This window comes from Bacillus rossius, chromosome 10, assembly GCF_032445375.1.
Source record: "Bacillus rossius redtenbacheri isolate Brsri chromosome 10, Brsri_v3, whole genome shotgun sequence".
Taxonomy (NCBI): domain Eukaryota; kingdom Metazoa; phylum Arthropoda; class Insecta; order Phasmatodea; family Bacillidae; genus Bacillus; species Bacillus rossius.
Window position 1 is genome coordinate 26,271,131 of NC_086337.1, and position 24,785 is coordinate 26,295,915.

Here is a 24,785-nt window from a genome sequence, read left to right on the forward strand (position 1 = left end):
TTTGAATGTTTTTTATTTATTATTATTATTTATTCATTACAAAAACTGCACAACTCACACTGGTTGCTATCTTCCAACCACGGAAAAACTGGTACAGTACGAAAATACAAATGGGTCACACTAAACAACTTCACTGACTCAAAACAGATTGACTGTACGTTGTTAGGTACTGAAAGTGTAAAAATTACTTATCTACTGTTTGCAAGAAAATTCCTTCGCTGCTTACAACTCAAAGTACAAGTCGAAGGTCTCTGTCCTCCGAACGAAATTACTCTTTTCATTGTTATGGGCTGTTTATCAACAATAACTGTGGCCAATATTCCCAACTAAAAAAATTGAAAACCAAAAAAGGTTAAACAGATACTGTAGAGCACTAACCATGCCGTAAAATTCTCTGCCTCTAAATTATTGTTAAGTCTGAGCCACTGCCAGACACTCTACCTCTCGGTACAGTGTACTGACACCGAGTAACTCCATTGCCGCCCTTCTCTTCCGATAAAGTCAAGTGTGCCCAAGCAACCCAACCAACTCACGAGTCTCTCCCACACACACAGGCACACTCTTTCTCTCACAACTGTATAAATGATAAAACCATTACATCAGCCCGATTGTTCTAAAACCTTCTAGAAATATCCCTGTATCCAAGCATTGATGAATCAAAGAAATACAACAAATACTTAAAAATTACATTAAGCACACAAATAAACAAAAAAAAGGCTCCATCGCCAAAAGATACCAAAATACAACTAAGTGACACAGACAACTCTGAGTGGTGGGGATTTGAAGGCGGGGAACCAAGCTACAGGACAGTGTTGCCAGTTCTTGTGTTAAAGCACCTTAGAGACTTTATTTTATGAACAACCCTCGTGCATACGTGTGTGTTTGTATAAATAAACTTTTGAGTTGGTGGTGGTTTTGATTTCTATATCTCATAAAAAAAAAAGTATATAACACTTTTCTGGAGTCACACCATAGTAATGGCTACAATAGTTAGTCTTTCTTTGAAATCTACTTAAAATTGACCAACATAGTAAACTTCAGAGGTTATCAATATTGAATTTTCTAATTTACCTATTTCCTCTAATGTTTCTTCAGATCTTTTGCCTCTAATATTGAATCCTTCATATATTAAGAATTTGATGGTGTTTGAGGGTTTGATTGGTCCATCCCTAGTATTTTTTTTTTTTTTTTAAACAAAACCAGGAAAGCAAGCTTACCTGGGATTTCACAGATACTAATTTAATATACTGAAAATATTTATGCCATCAACACAGTTTGAACACAGAATGTACCCTTGCTGCCACAACTACAAAAAAAACCTTGAAGAGACATGGTTGTAATACAGCATTTATTAGAGGACTGTCTTAAATCACTGGCATGGATTTGGAAGATTTAGTGTGCACAGAAACTGAAATGGATGACGCCGTTAGTGATGGATGGATGATGTGTGAATTGATGACGCCACAACGCAATGCATTGGCCAGGGAAATTACAACAGCGACTGCTACACTAATGTTATGATAATATAAGACTAAAAAAATGGCCACAATACATCAATTTAGAACAAAGATTTATTTACAAGTATATAATAAACATAGAAACTACAACTTGTATGAACAAACAATTCCTTACTATTAGCAAAAGCACACGAAGGTGTGGAATTCATTTCTTTGGGTACGCTGCCTGATAAAAGAAACGAGCTCCTAGAGCCAGACCTACGGCACCCAAGCCTAACGTAGCATGGTACAACAGCCTGTCAAACAGACCGCCTTTCAGATACACTGGTACGTCAGAATCAAGCTGAAAAGAAAAACAAAAATACCATTAAAATCACAATGGTGATGAGATATGTAGTCAACTAATAAATTTCTTACAATAATAAAAAAAAAACCTCTCGCACACACAATGTGAAAAATTATTTGTCTAAATATAGTGGAGATTTTTGTAACACTAATAACACCAGAAACTTTATCTGAACTAAAATTATAATTTTCTGAGAGGCTAACATAAACATTAATTTATTATTTGAAGTGCATAGTAGCTGTATTGAAATGGTGCACGCAACAGTTACCAAAATTTCTCCAAAATTTACAACACAAAAACTTAAGACCACCACCATCAATTGAAATATTCAAGTTTTACACAGGTATAACTGAAATACTTAACAATGTTAAAGACTACATTAGGCAAACCTAAGTGAGTAGTTTGAGTGAACTATTTTATATTTTAAAGTGCAATCCACCCTATTTGACACTTATTCAAACATGTTGCAAAAAAAAACCCTAAAAATTAGGTTACCTATTTAAATATATTTTCCCTCTTTTAATATTTCAACTTGCTATTTGTATTCAAAATATTTTAATGTTCGTATTTTAATTTAATTTGAATTAAAAAACTATAGCATATTTCCACAGGCCTAAACCTAGGAATAAGATTTTATGGTGGATTCTGATTAAATCAAAATAACATCATAATGCAATGTCTTGAACTAAAAAAAAACACTTTACTCAAATATCAGAAATTACATTCCTTTGAAATCTAAAATTCAAAGGAAATAAGTATTTTATTAATTTAGAAAGAAGTATATAACAAACATACAAAGTGAGTTGTAAATATGTTAATGATTTTCTCTTATTGTAATGCACCTCTTATTAAATCATTTTTACACTAAGTAGCCTACAGATTCTAGTGCAGACTCAAAACCTACAAATGCTATTTTTTTTGTCCTGAGTAAATTTACCATAAATATTTATATCACAGATTGTTTTGTTTGATAAAAACAGCTTATTTATATCAATTAAAACAATGCTATGTTGGTTAAAACAATTTTAATGTTTATCATCTTGTATCTTCATACAAAAAGAATATTGTTAAAGTTGAAACCAATATTAAACACTAAAATCTTTATAATAAAAAATGGATTTATGCTAAACCTATGTTTTATAAAATCTTGTTTTATCTAGGTAATCATTTACGAGAAGGGCAAAATATAAGCAAATAAAATTTGAAAATTAATTTTATTACTTCCCCAACTTTTTTCTGATTATTCTGTAAAATGCAACAACTATAATAGTATTACAGTAGAGCACCCCTCAACCGTAATTCCCACAAACGGAACTCCCGATATCAGGAACTAATTTTCCAAAAAAAAATTGAAACATTACAAAACATCTCCAAAACATTTCCGCACTGGAACGAGGCGTTTTTGCTTTTGCCTGACTGTACATGTCTTGTAGGCGCGCGCGCGCACGTCTGTCAGACAGCTAATTATAGCCAGTCTTTCCCGCGCATTGCGTAAATACACCGCTGGTTTTCGCATCGGACGTGAATTACTATAAAGAAGTTTATGCTATAAGTAGTTTTATTATTTCACTATGTCAAGTAAACGGAAAATTCCGGCCGGCCCGAGAGTATGTACACTGACTCCCGCTACACACGCTGACACACGTGATAGCGAGTAACATTTACTTCCAACGTGTGATGCTTTCAGTTTGTAGACAATAATTTAGTGTACAAATATGTATTATGTACATATTTATACGTTAATATATGGTTTAACAGTCTACATTTACCTGTATTTCTCTATCTCTGTATTTTTTTAAACACGATGCTTGAAGTGTTATTCTTGTGAATGTGAAATGTAAACTGTGCGTGGCAGTGACAATACACTCTCCAGGAAGTGTGAATCACTAGCACATCTACACAGAAGTAACACAACACTGCAGCTGTAGTCCTACTACCTCCCCCGAACCCTCTTCATCGTCCTCTTTGCTCACGCACGCACACACCCACAGAGATAAGAACACGTGCTTGCCAGCTTGCTTGAATGAAGGTCATTCAACCGGCCCGGAGGCCAGCCCTACCGCAACTCCCCTTACCCGGAATTTTCCCATAACCGGAATAGACCTCTCCCCAATGATTCCGGTTGAGGGGTGCTCTACTGTAGTTCATTACCTGCAACAGCACTATTTTTCAGAGAACTTTATATAATTATATGATTTCTGGAATAAATTTAATATTTGAAACAAGACATTTGCATGTCATGTATGGTTGTAAATAATTGCGAAGGAGAGTTATTCAATGTTTCTTCTTGGTGATTGTTTTATTTCGTTACATTTCCAAAATCAGATTTTTGCATATGTTGCTAATTCTTACAAAAAAAAAATATCTGTTGGATTAGGTCATTTACATTAATAAAATGTACTTGATGTATAATTAATGTACCTGAACAAAGATAACCTTTCACACAAATTGATAGTATTTTAAGTGTAGCTAACCTCAGCAAACTATTTTAACAGTTAATTACAGGCAAAATACTTGAAATGTCACTGCGGTGTCTCACATAATTGTGTAAAACATTTATTATAGTATATTATTCATACTAATCACTATACCTATACATGTACATGTACAGACTAAAGCATAGAAACATAGTACTATTTTCTTATATCACCCTATCTTGAGAAATATTCTTCTACCGGAAGGAAAAAAAAAAATTCTGGAACCAATATTGTCATATTTTTCCAGAAAATTTTCAAAACCAAAATTTTTCCTCTGAACGTTAAAAAAAATTTGTGTGTGCATATTCAGGAAAAATGTGGCTTGTCACTCCAAGAAACAGTATTGCAAACTAAGACATATGTCTCATCAAAATACCTTTTTAAAACACTCCTGAATAAATTTAAAAGTAGTTAATTTTGCACTCAAAATATAACTTTATGGAAATATAAAGTTAATGCTTTCGAACGATTTCAAAATTCTTTAGTTTACTTCTTAGATTAATGAAATCTTTACAAAAAAAAAATCATAATGCTACAATATGAGAAAAATGAACATACTTCAGTAAAATGTAATCGTTTTAAACTCAAAAATGTGTTGGGTCCTTCGGTAGACCTGTATCGTACCTGAAAGTGTTCCTGCTTCTTCTTCAGCTTGGAATAGTCTGCGATCACTACTTCCTCCGAGGCCTTGCCAAGGCGTGGGCTGGAAGTGTTGAGCCGCCTGGCACACACCCCCGCCACCTGTGCTGCTCTCTGGAACCACACCACCCGAACACAGCTGAGCAGTGCCCCTCCCATCCCAATCCAATCTGGTTCTTTCTCCCCAAACCGAATTAGTTTTATTCTGTTGTTCGATTCGCGTCTTAACTGAAATGATAAGTGTTTCTAATTTCAACAGTGGCTTTGGGAAGCTGTATAAATTGGCTCAGGTTGCCTGGATAAATTTTTGGCTTACACACACCAATGTAAAATTGGGATATTGTCGCTGCATTGGTAAAAGAAACATCCTTACTATTCAGCAATAGCGGATATATATAGATCTCACGAGAAAGAGTATCTACAATTGCAGGCATGCAAATACGAACCCATAGAGATTTAGCCAGATAATGCCCGGCTCTTCTGTTTAAGTTACTCCGTCCGACCAAGAAGACAGGTGTTTGGCTGTGGTGAAAACCATGTTTCTTTACGTTTTAAATCGTTAAAAAATTGTTTAAAGAGCAGAACAAGAATATCTAGAGGAGTTATTAATTTGTGGTATATATTTATATTATATATGTAAATAGTTGGACTCGCAATGATTTGTCTCATCCGTCCGTCAATCAAGTGACCTGCAGCCAATCAGATGGCCGGGAAAATTTAAACAGTTAGTCCACCAAAACCTTAAACTTTAAATTTCGACGGACGGGTGAAATAACCTCAAAAAAGTCAGCAAGATACCTAATGCCGGCAACCTTTGTGATCTTGATAAGTTTTGATAAGTTTTTAAGATTTTTTATTTGTTTAGTTGCTTCCATTAAATGTTTTTAACTTACATTAAAACACATTTTTAACGACTGAAAATATTTTAATACCAGAGTGAACAAAATTGAGTTAAATGATTGCACTTCTGGAGCATGAAGTCTTCCTGCAATATGGGTGCCCGGGTGTCCTGCTGACAAGACAACGGGGTGCAGTTCATCGGGAGGCAGTGGAAGTTGTCCTGCAGTAGGTGGGGGGGGTGGAGAACCACACCACTCCCACCTCACACAGAGAACATAAATTTTCACCAACACTAGCCTTCTAGTCAATTGGCAAGATCAAAATGTAAAAGTATTTGGGACGTGCAAACATTGTGAATCGCTCGGCTTGTTGACGGACGGATGGTTGGGACGGTCAGACATGTGATGGGACGGACAAAACAGATCATTGTGAGATCTTTATGTTGTCGTATCTTAAAATGTTGTCAATTAAATTATTTTTTCATAACTGTGAAATTGAATTTAATTGATTGCAATTCATAATGATTCCATGCGCCAAGGAATCAATAGACGGATAGTAAAATGGAAATAGCCTACCTAACAATTCTGTGATTTGTTTCCAAGTCATTATAAATTTGTCTACAACCGTCTGAACCTGTGGGTGGTCCGTGTCCTTAACCTAATGTGAACGACTTCACATTGTGAAACAGAAAACTGCCCTGTCTACAATTGTGATGACCAATATCAGAATCTACTTATTTCTAAAGTAGTTACTCGAGCACAATGAAAATAGATTAGCAAAATAAATTTCGGTAAATCTGTATTGTACGGATTAGCGCCAAAAAAAATAGTACAAATATGAAATAACTTTCATTATATGCTCTTTTACGTCCTCTTTTCAAAACCGCCTGCGGAGATTAAAAATTCCAATTACTTTTGGAGATATCGCCGTTCTTATTTTGCAATACAAGCCCTATGTAATCATTCAACAGACGCCATTTCATATTTTGCCGTGTGTGCGTGAATGCCTAAATAACAGAAATTTTCCATTAGGTAAGGTTAGTTACATGATAAATACTTCAAAATAAACGGAAATTAAAAATAATATTAATTAATTTTACTTGTATAGTTTTAAGTATTTATAATGTAACTGACCTGACCTAACAAAACGGGACAAAGGTAGATTAGGTCAGGTCAGCTACAGTATAAATACTTTGAAACTGAACGGACATTAAAAATAATAAAATTAATTTTAATGGTTGTTTACTTTTAAAGTATTTATAATGTAGCTGACCTGACCTAACAAACCGGGAAAAAGGATGAACAGTAGGAACTCACGTAATTTTCTTTTTACGTGATGTAGTCGTTCAACTACGTCGCGAAAAAAAAAAAAAAAAATCATACTCGTAAACAAGCAACACTGGTGGAACGCGGGAAGCCTACGATTCACTCATCCTTCTGGACATACCCGAATACTCACGTTGGCAAGCCTTCTTTCCACAGACGAGAGAGCCAAACACCCGATCGTGCATCTTCGGGTTTTTTTGTTTATTGTAAATAAATATGCAACTCATGAAAACTAATGGTCAATTAGGTTATGTTAGCTACATTATAAATACTTGAAAACATTGTGGATGGTTGATTTGGTTAGGATAGCTACATTAAAAATACTGTGAAATCATGTTAACGGTTACCTAGCGCTGGATAGCTACATATTAAAAAGTTATTTGCTAAGCAACCATAAAATGATTTTAGAGTTTTTTTAATGTAGCTATACTTACCTAATATAACCAACCATCCACAGTGTTTTAAAGTATTTTTAATTACTTCTTGCTAATTTTAAGAAAAGAAGGCTTGCCAACGTGAGTATTCGGGTATGTCCATAAGGATGTGTGAATCGTAGGCTTCCGGCTGAACTCCGCATCAGTGCACATCACGAAAATTAAAAAATTCCATATCTCCTAAAGTATTTGGAATTTCTGATCTCCGCCGGGTTTAATGAAAAGAGGAAGTTAAAGAGCACAGAATAAAGGTATTTTCGGATTTTTAAATTTTTTTTTAAAAAAAATCGTCAAAAAATTAATATTAAAAAATTCGATATCTCCAAAAGTAATTGGAATTTTTAATCTCCGCAGGCGGTTCTGAAAAGAGGACGTAAGATAGCATATAATGAAAGTTATTTGATATTTTTACGATTTTTTTTGGCGCTAATACGTACAATACAGATTTACCTAAATTTCTTTATTGATTTTGTTTTATTTCCATGCATTTTGAATATTCATTGAAATTAGGAAAATTGATAATTTCAATAATATTTAATCTGTAAGACAAAAGTAAATGTAAATAAATAAATTCTAAGCACACTGCAAAAATAAATTCGTGTTTTTGTCCTATGAAAAGCGCCGGTCGCAGACAGTAATGATTAATATTTTATCTCGTCTTTTGGCTTCCTAATAGTCAGTTATTTTCTGTTAACATCTTTGAAACAGGAACCGTTAGCTGCAAATATCACGGGTGTTTTATATTCTAGCAAAGGACACAAATTGGGAGAAAAAGTTCAAGTTGTCCAATGTACTCGGATCCGGGAAATTTGGGCAATAGCCCACACCAGCCATGACGTCAAAGGGTCACGTGAACCAATCAGCGATCAGTGTCCGTCGTACACAATTTTGGGACATTGCAATTTTAGACGGGACTTTAAAACACGGGCTTAAGTGTTATAATATCTAACTTTGATCCTCCTGCGCAAACCCTCTCACGATTACCAGAAGTCGTCTTATGTTTATTAACAAATTCAAAAGATCACATTTTTATTTCAAATAACAAATTTAATCATCGATACCTATACCATACATTTCTGAGATCAATTTATACTAACCTTAAGGACAACACCGCTCATTATTAATAAAAATTCCAACAATACGCCCACGGCAATACCGTACTCCAACAAGCTACAAAACTAATCGACAGAGTAGCCAACTCTATAAATGCCAAATGCCAAGCAAAATGAAGATCTTGCCAAAAGCGAAAATAATTATATCTAACATCACCATGGAGAAAGAAATCTAAATTAAGAAACAGAAAAAAATATAAGATTCTTTCTTTAATGCAGTTTTTGGGACATAAACCATTGCATTTATGTCCAAAAAACTGCATTAAATCAAATATAAGATTAATAAAAATAAAAAATAAAAATGTAATACAACACTAGTAATCCCAGCATTTGTTACACCCTAGAACTCCCATTAGGGGTCAATTTGACCGAATTATAAATTTCTGTTTTCAGAGTTTTTTGAAAAGGTTTTTTGACGTGATGTCTTATAAATCGATGAATGCCGGCTGCACGCATAAAAAATTCTCACGTTCTGCTTGAGTCGAGCATGCAATAACCGGCTAATCACCATGCGAGAAAATCTTCTACAATATCAAACAGGTAAAGGCGTGCTTTTTTAACTAATTGTTCGTGATTATATTTAAACAAATTATTTAGATTAAATTTGCAAAAACTGTAAATAATATTTCAAAATTAAAAAGTATGCAATTTTTCATCAATGTTTTCTTATGACATTTGCACGTAAAATTATCGTCCGTAAACCGACTTTACAGACAACACCCCTTTTTTTAACATAATATAACATTTAACGTCGTACCTCCTGCGGCGGTAAAGCCCGGTCCCCACCCCGTCAGCACCGAATCCCGCTGGCAGAACGCACCCCTCGCGCGGCCCGCACGGAGGAAGTTCGCGATACTGCCGCGAGGCAGTAGCCAACAGAACGCGGCCTAGGGCGGATGCTCTGTCCCGCAATAAAGAACATAACTGTGCATCTTGATAAGGATGACAACATTCGCGATTACGCTCGACAGCGCACGTTAATGGTGACAGACTGCCGTCCGCCGCGGTCTCGTGTTCGAGGTCGGGCGCAGGTCCTAGCGGGGTGGCTGGCTTTCTTAGAGATTTCTGTTCCGGGAAGGCGCCAGGCTAGCTCAATGTCTAACCGTGTGATGGTCGTGGGTTCGTTGCCCCAGCGTGGCCCGCTAGAACCGTCGGCGGTGATGGAATTTGTTTCCTGATTAGGTTGGGTTGTTTAGGTTAATTTACATACACTGTTCTGGTTCTTCTATGGTTCGCACGTCGCGCACGAGAGGTGCGGGGTGGACGTTTTATTGTTCACGATTTACACTGGTTCATTACATTGGGCGCGAGGTCTACTCGGCGGTACATGACTGCCAGTGAAGCGTCGGAACACGTAGAAGTTTTGATTACACTATTATTACAATTACACTTGAAAAAACGGCACCTTGTGGTGCTCTTACGTACACGAATGCCGTCGTCCGGGGTCTCGGGCTCGAGTCCCGGTGTGGCTCCTAGTGGGAAAAGGCGGTTCTTGCTACGTATTGTCCGGGTGGGCGCCAGACTAGCTCGGTTCTAGTCGTGAGTTTGGGGGTCGTGGGTGTATGTGCCCCTGCGTGGCCCACTAGGGCCGGCGGCGGTGTTGCGTGAGATGATTTTAAATAAGAGGCGTGGAGTTAAGGTGGTGGTGTCGTACCTTTTATTCATAGGAACGAGTCGTACACAATACAACACTCTACAGAGGTCCCCGGGGGGGGTTTACTCGTTATTCCGTGGTGCCGTATGGTTTGTGTTCCGCGTTACGTGGCCTCGGACGCTGTTACGTCTCATACGTCTCACTGGTTACACAGGTAACGTAATTTCGTAACACAAAGGCGGGACACAAAATACACTGAATTAAGGGGGTGCGCACAAGTTACGTTGCACTCGTTACTCGGGTAACGTAAGTTAGCAATACCAAGTACGGGACACAAAAATACACTGAATTAAGGGGGCGCGCACAAATTACGTGGCACTCGTTACTCGGGTAACGTGAGTTAGCAATACAAAGTACGGGACACAAAAATACACTGAATTAAGGGGGCGCGCACAAGTTACGTGGCACTCGTTACTCGGGTAACGTAAGTTAGCAATACAAAATACGGGATACAAAAATACACTGAATTAAGGGGGTGGACGATTGGAGACGGCCAATCCCGTATGCAAATGTCTCGGCGCGGGTGTTGTGCCCACTGTGGTAAAACACGCACCGCAATTAAGTTTGTCCAAGTTCCCTTGCGGGTTTGTGGTCAGCGCCGTGCGCGTGACCTTAAATAAAGTTCTGTAAGTTGCGGGAGGCGGCCCGTGCCGTATACTGAAGAGCAGCCCCGCTGACCAAGTGTGGTGCGGGGTGTCTTTAAATTGATGCGGCCGGATTAGGTCCTGGACCGAAAAAAGGGACCGGGTACTCACGGAGAGGTTAAGTAATAAAAGGGGTTCTGTTAATTAGTGACTATATTTACCGGACGTTACTTTCGATGTAGACAAAGGATGTTGCCTCTCCGTGGGACGTAGGTCCGCCCCGGTCCGTGAGCTGCGCTGAACTGCCGAACTGGCATGGCGTCCGAGGGAGGCTCGGCCTCTCTCGCGCCAGGCGTGACCTCATTACGCTAGACTCCAAACGGGTGTGTCTGGAAGAGATTTTATTGTCGCTAAAATCCTAATTTAATGTTTTAGGAGGAATGGGTACGGTTCTTCTCTTGTCTACTCAGGTTTCCGCGGCTTTGTCTTTGATTGCTGTTCGGGTCGCCTGACTCGGGTGGGCCATGGCCAGGGGTGTGTTCCGTTAGCGGGAGCGTATACTGGCGGGTGCAGGTCGGGCTCTGGGGTGGTCGTCGGCCAGACGACGTCAAACGCCCCCCCCCTGTGAAGCCCGACCTTGCGCCGCTTATGGTCCCGCTAACATGGGGCCACCCCTAGCTCCGGCCACTCCATCCCGGCGTGGTTCGCGGCTCAGCAGCTGGTTGGCTCCGCGTACTGGACCTGGTGATCAAGGCCGACTGGGCCAGCGTGCGCGCCGCCCCGGTTGCCGTCGTGGCAGGCGTGCCGGGGGCGGCGTCGTGGCGCCTGGGCGGGGTCAGCGGCTGGTAGGGTCAGCGCACTGGACCTGGTGATTGTGGCCGACTGGGCCAACGTGCGCGCCGCCCCGGTTGCCGTCGTGGCAGGCGTGCCGGGGGCGGCGTCGTGGCGCCTGGGCGGGGTCAGCGGCTGATAGGGTCAGCGCACTGGACCTGGTGAACGTGGCCGACTGGGCCAGCGTGCGCGCCGCCCCGGTTGCCGTCGTGGCAGGCGTGCCGGGGGCGGCGTCGTGGCGCCTGGGCGGGGTCAGCGGCTGATAGGGTCAGCGCACTGGACCTGGTGAACGTGGCCGACTGGGCCAGCGTGCGCGCCGCCCCGGTTGCCGTCGTGGCAGGCGTGCCGGGGGCGGCGTCGTGGCGCCTCCTAGCTCCGGCAACAGCTCCACCCGGGTGGCGCTCTCGGTGGCCGCAGTTGGTAGGGCCCGAGCACCTGTCCCGGGTCGTCCCACGCCGAACATCCGGGGGTCGACTCGTCGAGGTGGCCTTGCGGCTGACAGGCTCTGCGCCTCGTTCCCAGGTCGTAGTCGGCCAGGCGAACTGGAGGTCTGTGGGCCCGTCGGGGTCGTTCCGCGGGCTCGCTGGCGGGTTCGCTTGTCCCCAGTCGATGTCCCGGTCCGCGGAGGTCCTCCTTCGGCGGCGGTTGACAGTTCGTGGACTGGTACGGAGTCCGTTCCCGTTCGGGTATGGCGGCTGATGCTGAGGCGGCGATCTCCGGGTCGGTCTCTCCGGGTTGCGTGACGATCGGCGTTGGCCCGTCGTCGTTGCCCGCATCGGATTGACCTATGCTGTGCGACAGCTCGGCGATCTCCACGGCCTCTGCTTCATCGCCCCGTGGGTAGCATTGCGGTGGGGGGCTCTCGTACACCCCGCTTCCCTCCCAGGGTACCACTGCCGTCTCCGGTGCGTTCTCGTGGACTTCTTCTGGTTCGTCTGGCATGTCGTGGGCGGGGTCGCCCCCGGTGTCCCCCGTGGCCATGCTAAGGGCATAATCGTCGAGGTACGTGGGCGGGCGCCGCCACCGCCGTGGTCGTGGCCTCGCCTCGTCAGCTGACGCGGCCTCTGCGGGTGATGTCCCGGGCGTGTATGCAAGTTCGTCGCGGGGCCTGTTGGACGTGGTGTTCGTGAACACTAGGGTGCGGTATGGGCGCGGTTCGGGTCGGCTCCTAGCGGGGGTCGCTTCTGGCGAGTTGTCCTCTTCCTGGACGGCGTCGCTCTCCGGCGTACGGCGTCCGTTGTCGTCCGGAGTGGGGGGTCCTGCGTCCCCGTCTGGGTTCCTCTCCCCAGGCAGGGCGGTGAGCCGGATGTCGTCCCTGTGCACCTTTTTCAGGCGCCGTCCCTCTGTGCGGACTAAGTACGTCGTCCTGCCTAGTCGTCGCCGTACCGTGTATGGCCCGCCCCAGCGCGGGGCCAGGCCCGCGCAATAGTTGCGGGGTGCGGCTGAAAGTGGGTGTAGTCGCGCGAACACCTGATCGCCGACCTGCACGGCGGGTGGAGGATGATCCGTGATTGGGGTGATCCGGTTGGCGTACCTCTCCTGCCTACGTCTTGCCTCGTCGTGCAGAGTCACCCGTCGTTCGTCGCGTTCCTCCGTCGTCTCGTCGGGGTGTGGAGTGCCGTGTGTGGCCCATTCTCCCGGTAAGGGCAGGTTGTGGCCCTGTATCATTTCGGCCGGTGTGCGGCCGGTTGCGGCGTTGGTGCGGCGTCGTACACAGAAGAGGGCGTCAGCCACGTGCAGGTCCCACTGCGTGTGGTCTGCCCCCAGCCGGATCCGGAGCTGTGCCTTCAGTTCCTGGTTCCGGCGCTCTGTCGGGTTCGCTCTCGGGTGGTAGGCGGGCGTCGTGTGGTGCTCGATCTGGTGTTCGTCGCACCAGCCCTTCCAATGTCGCCCCAGGAACTGACTGGCGTTGTCCGTCAACACCGACTGGGGGTATCCCCAACGGGACAGGAATTCCCTGGTCAGCAGGCTGATGATGGTAGGTGTGCGCACGTTCCCGCATGGATACGCCTCCGTCCACCGCGTGAAGAGGTCCGTCACGACGAGGAGGAAGCGTTTGCCGCGCGGCGTGCGGGGGTAGGGGCCCATTACGTCTAAGGCTATCGTTTGGAAGGCGGTGGTGGGTTCCCTGGGTCGCTGTTGCTCCTCGCCGTCACGCCGCCTCGCCTTCCTCGCCGTCACGCCGCCTCGCCTTCCTCGCCTGACAGACCTCGCATTCGCGCACGTACGTACGTACGTCGTACGTGACGCGGGGCCAGTGGTAGTGCCGGGTGACTTCTCGTCGTGTCTGATCGGTCCCCGGGTGTCCAGCGAGGTCGTGGTCGTGGAAGAACCGAAGGACCGCTTCTCGGGCTTCCGTCGGGACGTAGGTCCTCCAGTCTTCCTGGTGTCCGGGTGTGTGAGTCTGAATCAGGCCGTCTTGCATGCGCCACGCCTCGTGTCCGGCGGTCGCTTGCTGGCGGCGTCTTGCCGCGTCTATTGACGTTTCCTGTGCTCGACGTACCCGGTCCTGGACGTCGGCCACGGTGTTAGGTGGGTCTTCGTCCCCGTCCGCGTCGGCCGTGATTCGTGCGCATGCTGAGTCGTGCGATGCGTGTCCGTGTGGTGTGTCCGGGGGTAGAATCTCCTCCCAGTCGTCCTCGTCCGTCAGCTCTGTTCGGTCGTCGGGTTCCCGCGACAGTAAGTCTGGGAGCTGGTTCTCCGTGCCGGGAACGTGCTCGACGTCGAAGTCGAACGACTGGAGGAATAGCGCCCATCGTATGAGTTTGCCTTTCCGCCCCTGCATCGTACGCAGCCAGGTGAGGCAGCTGTTGTCCGTCCTCAGTGTGAAGCACTTCCCCTCCAGGTGGGGCCGGTACTTTTTCATGGCCCAGACTACGGCTAGGCACTCTTGCTCGTTGCTGTGATACCGGCGTTCGGCTGGTCCGAGCTTCGCGCTAGCGTAGTCGATGACCTCGCGGACCCCGTTCGGGTCCGTGTGAAAAAGCACCGCGCCCACACCGAGTGCGCTGGCGTCGGTCTGAAGGTAGAGGCGGCGTCCGGGGTCTACTCGTGTGAGGGTGTGACAGCGAGTGAAGGCGGCTTTTATTTCTTCGAAGGCGCGTTGCGCGGGTTCGCCCCAATGGTACCGTGCCCGTGGTGACAGGAGGTCGGTCAGTGGTGCGATGGTACGGGAGAAGTCGGGGATGTACCCCCTGAGCCAGTCACCAGGCCGATAAACCGTTGGAGTTGCTTCCTCGTCCGCGGTGGTGCCGCTTCAGCGATCTTGCGCAAGTGAACGGGTTGGGGTCGGTTGCCAGCCGCGCTTACTAGGTGGCCCAGGAATTCGACCTCCTGGGTCCCGATATGACACTTGTGGTGTGCGGCCGTGAGATGGTGTGTGGCCAAGCGTTCTAGGACCAGCGCCAGGTGTCTGGCGTGGTCCTCCCACGTCTCGGAGAAGACGATCACGTCGTCGAGGTACGCGATCGCAAACCGGCCCAGGTACCCCTCCAACACTCGGGTCATCATTCCCTGGAACGTGGCCGGTGCGCACTTTAGCCCAAAAGGCATGGCGCGAAATTGAAACTTCCGCCCGTCTGGTATCGTGAACGCGGTTTTCCCCCTGTCTTCCGCCCGTATGGGCACTTGCCAGTACCCAGCCTTCAGGTCGAGCGTACTGAAGACTTTCGCGCGGCCGAGTCCGGCTACGGCGGCGTCGACGCTGATTTGAGGTGGGGGTGAGCTAATCGTGATCGCGTTTAGCGGCCGAAAATCGACGCAGAAGCGTAGCGAACCGTCTTTCTTTGGGGCTAATACGACGCAAGCATTGTAATGACTGTTGGACGGCTCGACTACCCCGTCGCGAAGCATGTCCGCCACTTGCTCCCGGATGGCCCTCTGCTCCCAGAACCCGTAGCCTCTCGGGGCCTCGTGTACTGGGTTGTCGTGGGTGGTCGGGATGTGGTGTTCGGTGATGGTGGTGCGTTTCAGTGGGTCGGCTACCGCGAAGACGTCCTGCCTTTCTGCCAACACGCGTTCCACTGCTGCTCGGTACTCGTGGGGGACGTTGTGGCGGAACTGGTCTAAGGTTACTTTCTCCCCCTGACTCTCGGGGGTAGTGCCTATGGCGTACACCGTGAGCCGCTCGCGGGTGCCAATGTAAACTCGTCTGGGTTTCATTTCGATCACCGCATCTTGTCTCGCTAACCATGGTTGGCCTAGTACTATCCCTTCGTGTAAGTCCTCCACCACTAGGGCGGTTACCGTGGTGACGTCGTCCCGAATGCGTACCTCGAGTTCGGCTTGCCCCACTGTCCTTCCCGGTTGCGTGCTGGTTGCTAACCGTAACTCGGCTTGGTGGGGCTGCAGCGCGCCGGGGGGTACCAGGTGGGGGGCCACGAACACGTGGCTCGCGCCCGTGTCTACCAGGGCCGCCGTGGGTTGCCCGTTGACTTCCACTGGGATACGGAGTAGGCCGTCGCGAGGGCGGACTAGCTGGTTTATCTGCGGTGTGGCTGCTTCCGCGGCGGGTGTGGGTTGGCTCGGGTTACTCGGAGGCGCGGGTTTTACCGCCGTGCCCCCGGATGGGCGTTTCCCGACGTGTTGGTGAAGGGTGGTGTTTGCCGGCGTGGGCAGTCGACATGCCAGTGGCGGGTACCTGCGGGGCAGCCCAACTGGCATCGCGGTAGTGGGGGTTCCTGCTGTGTCGATGACCCATCGGGCCTACCAGGTGGTGGTGCGTCCTCGATGGCTCGTCGCGGGCGGTCGGGTGGGTAGCCCCCTGCTTCCCTGTTCTGGACGCTGGCTATTCTCTGACCCATTGGGCGTCTGGCCAGGTCCCGGTCGGTGTTCGGGGGGTCGTAGTGTCGCAGTCCCCGGATGTTCCGTTCTGTGTCTATGGCTTGTCGGACGTAATCCTCGACTTCCTCTGCGCGGTAACACCGCATGAACGGTTGCAGTTCATTGTGTAGGAGGGTGGTAATGGTTGCGAGCGCGGTGGCTGGCGCGGCGCCGGGTGCTACTCGATTGAACAGTTGCATTTTCTTGGCCAGAAACTGCTCGACGGGTTCGCCGTCGCGTTGGCGTTCGCCATAGAACTGTGTCGTGCATTGGACCAGTGCGTGTTCCGTGTCAAATCGGCGGTTGAATGACGTGGCAAACTCCTCCCAGGGCATGCCGAAGCGTCCCCAGATGTTCCACCATTGGCGGGCGGTCCCCTTCAGCTGTTCGCTCGCTTGCCCCGACCATTCATCGGTCGGTATTCCGGACCGTGCCAGTCTAACCTCGCAGTGTGTTAGGAAGTCTCTGGGTACTTCGTGCCCTATTCCGCTGAACTCGGGTAGTGCTAACTTCCCTGTGTAGCACGGGTTGCGTGTATGCATCCCCATGTTTGGTCCGGTGATTGCGCTTGGTGGTGGGATGTATTTGGGTGCCAGATTGGTCCGGGCACTCGTGAGGCCCATAGTCGGTAGTATGCCTCCCAGTGTGACGTTAGCTTGTGCCTCCGTCTTAAGCGGTGCCCATGACCACGGTAATTGGGTGTGCGGCTCGCCGAGTAACGTCTCGCTCCAGGGCTTGCCCCAGGTCTGTTCGGTGACGTTGTCCCGGGTGTTCGCGCATTGGCATGTCCTGTACCACGGCAGTGATCCCGTCAATAGGTCTATTTCCCTTGGTAATAGGCAACGCGTGCACACGAGGTCTGTAGGTGGTGCCTGCATGTTGAGCTGTATGTTGTACGTTCAAGTTCGCCGTCTGTGACGGGCTGTTCGTAGTCTGGGCGCGTGTTGTAGCGCGCGGGTTTTAGATCGGCGGCGGGCAGGTGCCCGGACAGCCGCACAAAGAGGAGGCGAAAACGGTCCGCGCGGAGTGGGGGTATCGGGATGGTTGCCCGAAGCGGAGAGCGTGGAGCGGAGTGACGAGGTGGGGGTAGGTGCCCGGACAGCCGCACAAAGAGGAGGCGAAAACGGTCCGCGCGGAGTGGCTGGCTTTCTTAGCGATTTCTGTTCCGGGAAGGCGCCAGGCTAGCTCAATGTTAGTCGATGCTAATCGAACGCTCTCCCTCAACTGCGACTGGCGTGAGGGCTTAATAAGTAAACACACGTAGAGGCACGCAGGTGTTCCTCTCAGATAACGCGTGGAGTGTAATCGTGACGTCGTCTGGCCGACGACCACCCCAGAGCCCGACCTGCACCCGCCAGTATACGCTCCCACTAACGGAACACACCCCTGGCCATGGCCCACCCGAGTCAGGCGACCCGAACAGCAATTAAAGACAAAGCCGCGGAAACCTGAGTAGACAAGAGAAGAACCGTACCCATTCCTCCTGAAACATTAAATGAGGATTTTAGCGACAATAAAATCTCTTCCAGACACACCCGTTTGGAGTCTAGCGTAATGAGGTCACGCCTGGCGCGAGAGAGGCCGAGCCTCCCTCGGACGCCATGCCAGTTCGGCAGTTCAGCGCAGCTCATGGACCGGGGCGGACCTACGTCCCACGGAGAGGCAACATCCTTTGTCTACATTGAAAGTAACGTCCGGTAAATATAGTCACTAATTAACCAAACCCCTTTTATTACTTAACCTCTCCGTGAGTACCCGGTCCCTTTTTTCGGTCCCGGACCTAATCCGGCCGCATCAACTTAAGGACACCCCGCACCACACTTGGTCAGCGGGGCTGCTCTTCAGCATACGGCACGGGCCGTCTCCCGCAACGTACAGAACTTTATTTAAGGTCACGCGCACGGCGCTGACCACAAACCCGCAAGGGAACTTGGACAAACTTAATTGCGGTGCGTGTTTCACCACAGTGGGCACCACACCCGCGCCGAGACATTTGCATACGGGATTGGCCGTCTCCAATCGCCCGCCCCTTAATTCAGTGTATTTTTGTATCCCGTATTTTGTACTGCTAACTTACGTTACCCGAGTAACGAGTGCCACGTAACTTGTGCGCGCCCCCTTAATCCAGTGTATTTTTGTATCCCGTGTTTTGTATTGCTAACTTACGTTACCCGAGTAACGAGTGCCACGTAACTTGTACGCACCCCCTTAATTCAGTGTATTTTTGTATCCCGTATTTTGTATTGCTAACTTACGTTACCCGAGTAACGAGTGCCACGTAACCTGTACGCGCCCCCTTAATTCAGTGTATTTTGTGTCCCGCTTTTGTGTTACGAAATTACGTTACCTGCGTACCCAGTGAGACGTCTGAGACATAACAGCATCCGAGGCCACGTAACGCGGAATACAAACAATACGGCGCCACGGAATAACAAGTAAAACCCCCCGGGGACCTCTGTAGAGTGTTGTATTGTGTACGACTCGCTCCTCTGAATAAAAGGTACGACACCGCCACCTCAACTCCACGTCTCTTATTTAAAATCATCTCACGCAACACCGCCGCCGGCCCTAGTGGGCCACGCAGGGGCACATACATCCACGACCCCAAATTCACGACTAGAAACGAGCTAGTCTGGCGCCCACCCGGACAACACAGATCAAGAACCGCCTTTTCCCACTAGGAGCCACACCGGGACTCGAGCCCGAGACCCCGGACGACGGCATTTGGCGCCCGCTGCGTGGGGCAGAAAATAACGTGAAAATTTTTTTTTCTCCCCCTTCTGGACATTTTCGAGATAAATTCACCAACAGGCGACAGCGGAGACACGAAACGGCCATTTTGGACACAGGAAGGGTCGAAGGCCAGACAGACCGGCGCGACGAGGCAAGCGGACAAAGGACACTCCAACCACCCCCACCCCCGCACGTCATCACGGCGAGGCGAGCAACGGAGCAACGTCACCACCCCCACTCCGCGCGGACCGTTTTCGCCTCCTCTTTGTGCGGCTGTCCGGGCACCGGCCCCCACCTCGCCACCCCTCTTCACGCTATCCGCTTCGGGCAACCATCCTGATACCCCCACTCCGCGCGGACCGTTTTCGCCTCCGTTTTGTGCGGCTGTCCGGGCACCTGCCCAGCCGGCGAACGCGACCCCGCGCACAGACTTGCACAGCGCGCACAGAGCCGCGAGTGAAAAACACGCACGATAACAGGAGCACCAAGTGCGCAGAGATGGATGCGGACAGATGCATCGGGTGTTACCACCCCTGCCCGAGTGGGTACTTATACGGCAGGACCGCCGCTGGGTACGAGTGCGGCTATTGTGAAGAGTACCGCACATACGGGATGACGATGTGTGGAAGCCGGTTGTGTCCCGGAGGAAGTAGCGGGGGCTATCACTGCGACGAATGTGACAGCCTGTGGCATCGTGACTGCACCACCGAGCGTGACGGGACTTTGAAGCGCGAGTCCTTCACGCTCACGTGCACGCGATGTACCGCAAAACGAGCCACCCAGGTGCAGTACAGGGCAGCGACGCTAATAATTCCTCCCCGACGATACGCCGCGACGATCCACGACATTCGGACACCACCCACGCCGACGCACGACGTACTACGAACGCACGTCCCGACGACATCCGCACCGTCACGTACCATGTTCCCGCCACCTTCCGTCCCGACGCCGACGCTCGGCTTCCTGACGCCAGCAATCCCGCCCCACCGCCTCCTGTCCCGGAGCCACCAACCTCGACGTCCCTTGTAGACCCTCTCGCCTCCCGAACCAAGTCTGGAAACACCGTCACCAGCGGGTCCACGCTTCATCGACTTGACGCCACTCACGCCGACGCACTACGCCTCACCAAGGACGCCTTCCGTCCCGACGCCGACACTCGTCACCCTCTCGCCGCCAATCCTGCTCCCTCCGCCTCCGGGCCCAACGCCACCAGCCTCAACACCCCTCGCAGACCTGACGCCACTCAACATGACTGTGACGATGCTTGACCCGCCACAGCCGACCGAACGACGCACGACGCCGACCGTCCCACCGCAGTCTGCCACGACGACCCGAACCCGCATCGTGTCGGAGACACCCCACGAAGCCGGGATGGCCTTGCCACCGCACCTGACCACTGTCACAGTGCCGCGAAGGACCGTTCCGACGCAACCCGCGTCGTCTACGACACACGCCTCAACCGGGACGCCACCAGACTTGGCACCGACACGTCGCGCCACACCGTCGCCACCGCCTGGCTTCAACGACATGCAGCCGTCGTCACTACCACACGAGTACGCGGTCTCGAAAGGGACGCTGGAAAACGAAACGCCCAGGGCCACGACGCCAAGATGCCTGTGCGAGGCCCCGCCACCGGGACTCGCCCCGCGGTGCCCGCCTGGCTTCGAGGCACAGGGGATGGAGCCCACCAAAACGAGACAGACGCGCACGACGTCGACGTCGACGCCGTCTTCGTCACCGCCTGAAACATCAAAAACGCTAGAGGCGCCACGACGCTGCCCCTCGGACAGCCTGCCACAGCAGCTGCCGAGGCGACGCGCACTCTGCCCTCAAGAGGCGCCACGACGCCGCCCCTCGGACAGCCTGCCACAGCAGCTGCCGAGGCGAAGCGCACACTGCCCTCAAGAGGCGCTACGACGCCGCCCCTCGGACAGCCTGCCACAGCAGCTGCCGAGGCGACGCGCACTCTGCCCTCAAGAGGCGCCACGACGCCGCCCCTCGGACAGCCTGCCACAGCAGCTGCCGAGGCGACGCGCACTCTGCCCTCAAGAGGCGCCACGACGCCGCCCCTCGGACAGCCTGCCACAGCAGCTGCCGAGGCGACGCGCACTCTGCCCTCAAGAGGCGCCACGACGCCGCCCCTCGGACAGCCTGCCACAGCAGCTGCCGAGGCGACGCGCACTCTGCCCTCAAGAGGCGCCACGACGCCGCCCCTCGGACAGTCTGCCACAGCAGCCGCCGAGGCGACGCGCACTCTGCCCTCAAGAGGCGCCACGATGCCGCCCCTCGGACAGTCTGCCACAGCAGCCACCGAGGCGACGCGCACTCTGCCCTCAAGAGGCGACACGACGCCGCCCCTCGGACAGTCTGCCACAGCAGCCACCGAGGCGACGCGCACTCTGCCCTCAAGAGGCGCCACGACGCCGCCCCTCGGACAGCCTGCCACAGCAGCTGCCGAGGCGACGCGCACTCTGCCCTCAAGAGGCGCCACGACGCCGCCCCTCGGACAGCCTGCCACAGCAGCTGCCGAGGCGACGCGCACTCTGCCCTCAAGAGGCGCCACGACGCCGCCCCTCGGACAGCCTGCCACAGCAGCTGCCGAGGCGACGCGCACTCTGCCCTCAAGAGGCGCCACGACGCCGCCCCTCGGACAGCCTGCCACAGCAGCTGCCGAGGCGAAGCCCACTCTGCCCTCAAGAGGCGCCACGACGCCGCCCCTCGGACAGTCTGCCACAGCAGCCACCGAGGCGACGCGCACTCTGCCCTCAAGAGGCGACACGACGCCGCCCCTCAAACAGTCTGCCACAGCAGCTGCCGAGGCGACGCGCACTCTGCCCTCAAGAGGCGCCACGACGCCACACCGTGACGACACCGCGGCTACCGGGTCGCCCGAGCTCCCTGCATCTGCCTGAGGCAATGCAGGTCGACGCCACGGCACCTGGACCCCCGACCGCCCCACCACCGCACGTGACCGTCACTCAGACGATGACGCCTGTCATCCGTCTGGCACGACGGGCCGCGAAACGCCCGCATGTCGACATGGCTGAGCCGGGCCGTGCCGAGCGCCACCCGCGCTTGCTGCCCGCCTGCCGAGAGCCACCTGACCTTGGTCGCCGCCACCCCTGCCGGCCGGCACCCTGGCCACCACCGGCACCACGACGCCACCCCCGGCATGCCTATCAGCCGCTGACCCCACCCAGGCGCCACGACGCCGCCCCCGGCACGTCTGCCACGACGGCAACCGGGGCGGCGCGCACGTTGGCCCAGTCGGCCACGATCACCAGGTCCAGTGCGCTGACCCTATCAGCCGCAGACCCCGCACAGGCGCTGCGACGCCGCCCCCGGCACACCTGCCACGACGGCAACCGGGGCGGCGCGCACGTTGGCCCAGTCGGCCTTGATCACCAGGTCCAGTACGCGGAGCCAACCAGCTGCTGAGCCGCGAACCACGCCGGGATGGAGCGGCCGGAGCTAGGGGTGGCCCCATGTTAGCGGGACCATAAGCGGCGCAAGGTCGGGCTTCACAGGGGGGGGGGGGGGGGCGTTTGACGTCGTCTGGCCGACGACCACCCCAGAGCCCGACCTGCACCCGCCAGTATACGCTCCCGCTAACGGAACACACCCCTGGCCATGGCCCACCCGAGTCAGGCGACCCGAACAGCAATTAAAGAGAAAGCCGCGGAAACCTGAGTAGACAAGAGAAGAACCGTACCCATTCCTCCTGAAACATTAAATGAGAATTTTAGCGACAATAAAATCTCTTCCAGACACACCCGTTTGGAGTCTAGCGTAATGAGGTCACGCCTGGCGCGAGAGAGGCCGAGCCTCCCTCGGACGCCATGCCAGTTCGGCAGTTCAGCGCAGCTCATGGACCGGGGCGGACCTACGTCCCACGGAGAGGCAACATCCTTTGTCTACATTGAAAGTAACGTCCGGTAAATATAGTCACTAATTAACCAAACCCCTTTTATTACTTAACCTCTCCGTGAGTACCCGGTCCCTTTTTTCGGTCCCGGACCTAATCCGGCCGCATCAACTTAAGGACACCCCGCACCACACTTGGTCAGCGGGGCTGCTCTTCAGCATACGGCACGGGCCGTCTCCCGCAACGTACAGAACTTTGTTTAAGGTCACGCGCACGGCGCTGACCACAAACCCGCAAGGGAACTTGGACAAACTTAATTGCGGTGCGTGTTTCACCACAGTGGGCACCACACCCGCGCCGAGACATTTGCATACGGGATTGGCCGTCTCCAATCGCCCGCCCCTTAATTCAGTGTATTTTTGTATCCCGTATTTTGTACTGCTAACTTACGTTACCCGAGTAACGAGTGCCACGTAACTTGTGCGCGCCCCCTTAATCCAGTGTATTTTTGTATCCCGTGTTTTGTATTGCTAACTTACGTTACCCGAGTAACGAGTGCCACGTAACTTGTGCGCACCCCCTTAATTCAGTGTATTTTTGTATCCCGTATTTTGTATTGCTAACTTACGTTACCCGAGTAACGAGTGCCACGTAACCTGTACGCGCCCCCTTAATTCAGTGTATTTTGTGTCCCGCCTTTGTATTACGAAATTACGTTACCTGCGTACCCAGTGAGACGTCTGAGACATAACAGCATCCGAGGCCACGTAACGCGGAACACAAACAATACGGCGCCACGGAATAACAAGTAAAACCCCCGGGGACCTCTGTAGAGTGTTGTATTGTGTACGACTCGCTCCTCTGAATAAAAGGTACGACACCGCCACCTCAACTCCACGTCTCTTATTTAAAATCATCTCACGCAACACCGCCGCCGGCCCTAGTGGGCCACGCAGGGGCACATACATCCACGACCCCAAATTCACGACTAGAAACGAGCTAGTCTGGCGCCCACCCGGACAACACAGATCAAGAACCGCCTTTTCCCACTAGGAGCCACACCGGGACTCGAGCCCGAGACCCCGGACGACGGCATTGTCACACATTTCACTACTGAATTTAGGCTGAAGGCCACAAGGGTTGCACTCACAGCTGTTTTAGTAGAAAGCTACACGTGAGTGACCCGGGCACTCCTACATCGCACTCTATTAGTTAGGGGCTTTTGTTTGTTTCTGATTACTTTATTATTGTGTGGGGAATTTTGTAGGCACGGGGAGTGCATTGCATGTGTAATTAAAATGGTTCGCTATTCTCTACATTGGGCTGCGGTCCGCTCACTTGACTCAGGTGGGCCATGGCTAGGGGTGCTTTCCGTTAGCGGAGCCGATTACTGGCGGGTGCAGGTCGGGCTTTGGAGTGGCCTTCGTCCGTACGATGTCAAGACGATAAATGTGTGTGGTGATATTCACCCTAGTGTTGCAACTGCCACAACAAACAACAGGTAATTTATGTAGGAGAAGACTCATATTTACTGTGTAAGAACCTTGTGCCTGAACCAGCTTTATTTGGAATCTCTTGTAATTCAACAAAACGTTATTTAAAGCATTGAAGTGGAGACAAACACAAATTTAAGAACACATCGTATTATAAAAAGGCGAGAACTATCA

The 24,785-nt window shown here is 50.8% G+C and overlaps 1 protein-coding gene across 1 annotated transcript; it reads right to left on the bottom strand.

Annotated features, from left to right (window-relative positions):
• Positions 1–1,553: 1,553 nt before the first annotated feature.
• LOC134535868 (cytochrome c oxidase subunit 7A, mitochondrial) lies at positions 1,554–8,773 on the bottom strand. The gene is made up of 3 exons (XM_063375208.1): positions 8,616–8,773; positions 4,905–5,033; positions 1,554–1,800 (listed from the first exon to the last, which is right to left on the bottom strand). Exons 1-3 carry the CDS (start codon positions 8,634–8,636, stop codon positions 1,663–1,665), a joined length of 288 nt encoding a protein of 95 aa, XP_063231278.1. The 5' UTR covers positions 8,637–8,773; the 3' UTR covers positions 1,554–1,662.
• Between the last annotated feature and the right edge of the window lie 16,012 nt (positions 8,774–24,785).

What these genes read in the sequence shown, in the direction of transcription:
- LOC134535868 (XM_063375208.1), bottom strand. Translation starts at nt 8,636, where the DNA reads ATGAGCGGTGTTGTCCTTAAG. An exon ending in TGAGCGGTGTTGTCCTTAAG is followed by an intron (nt 5,034 to 8,615) that starts GTTAGTATAAAT and finishes GTGTGGTTCCAG; the next exon opens with AGAGCAGCACAGGTGGCGGG. An exon ending in AGAAGCAGGAACACTTTCAG is followed by an intron (nt 1,801 to 4,904) that starts GTACGATACAGG and finishes TTTTCTTTTCAG; the next exon opens with CTTGATTCTGACGTACCAGT.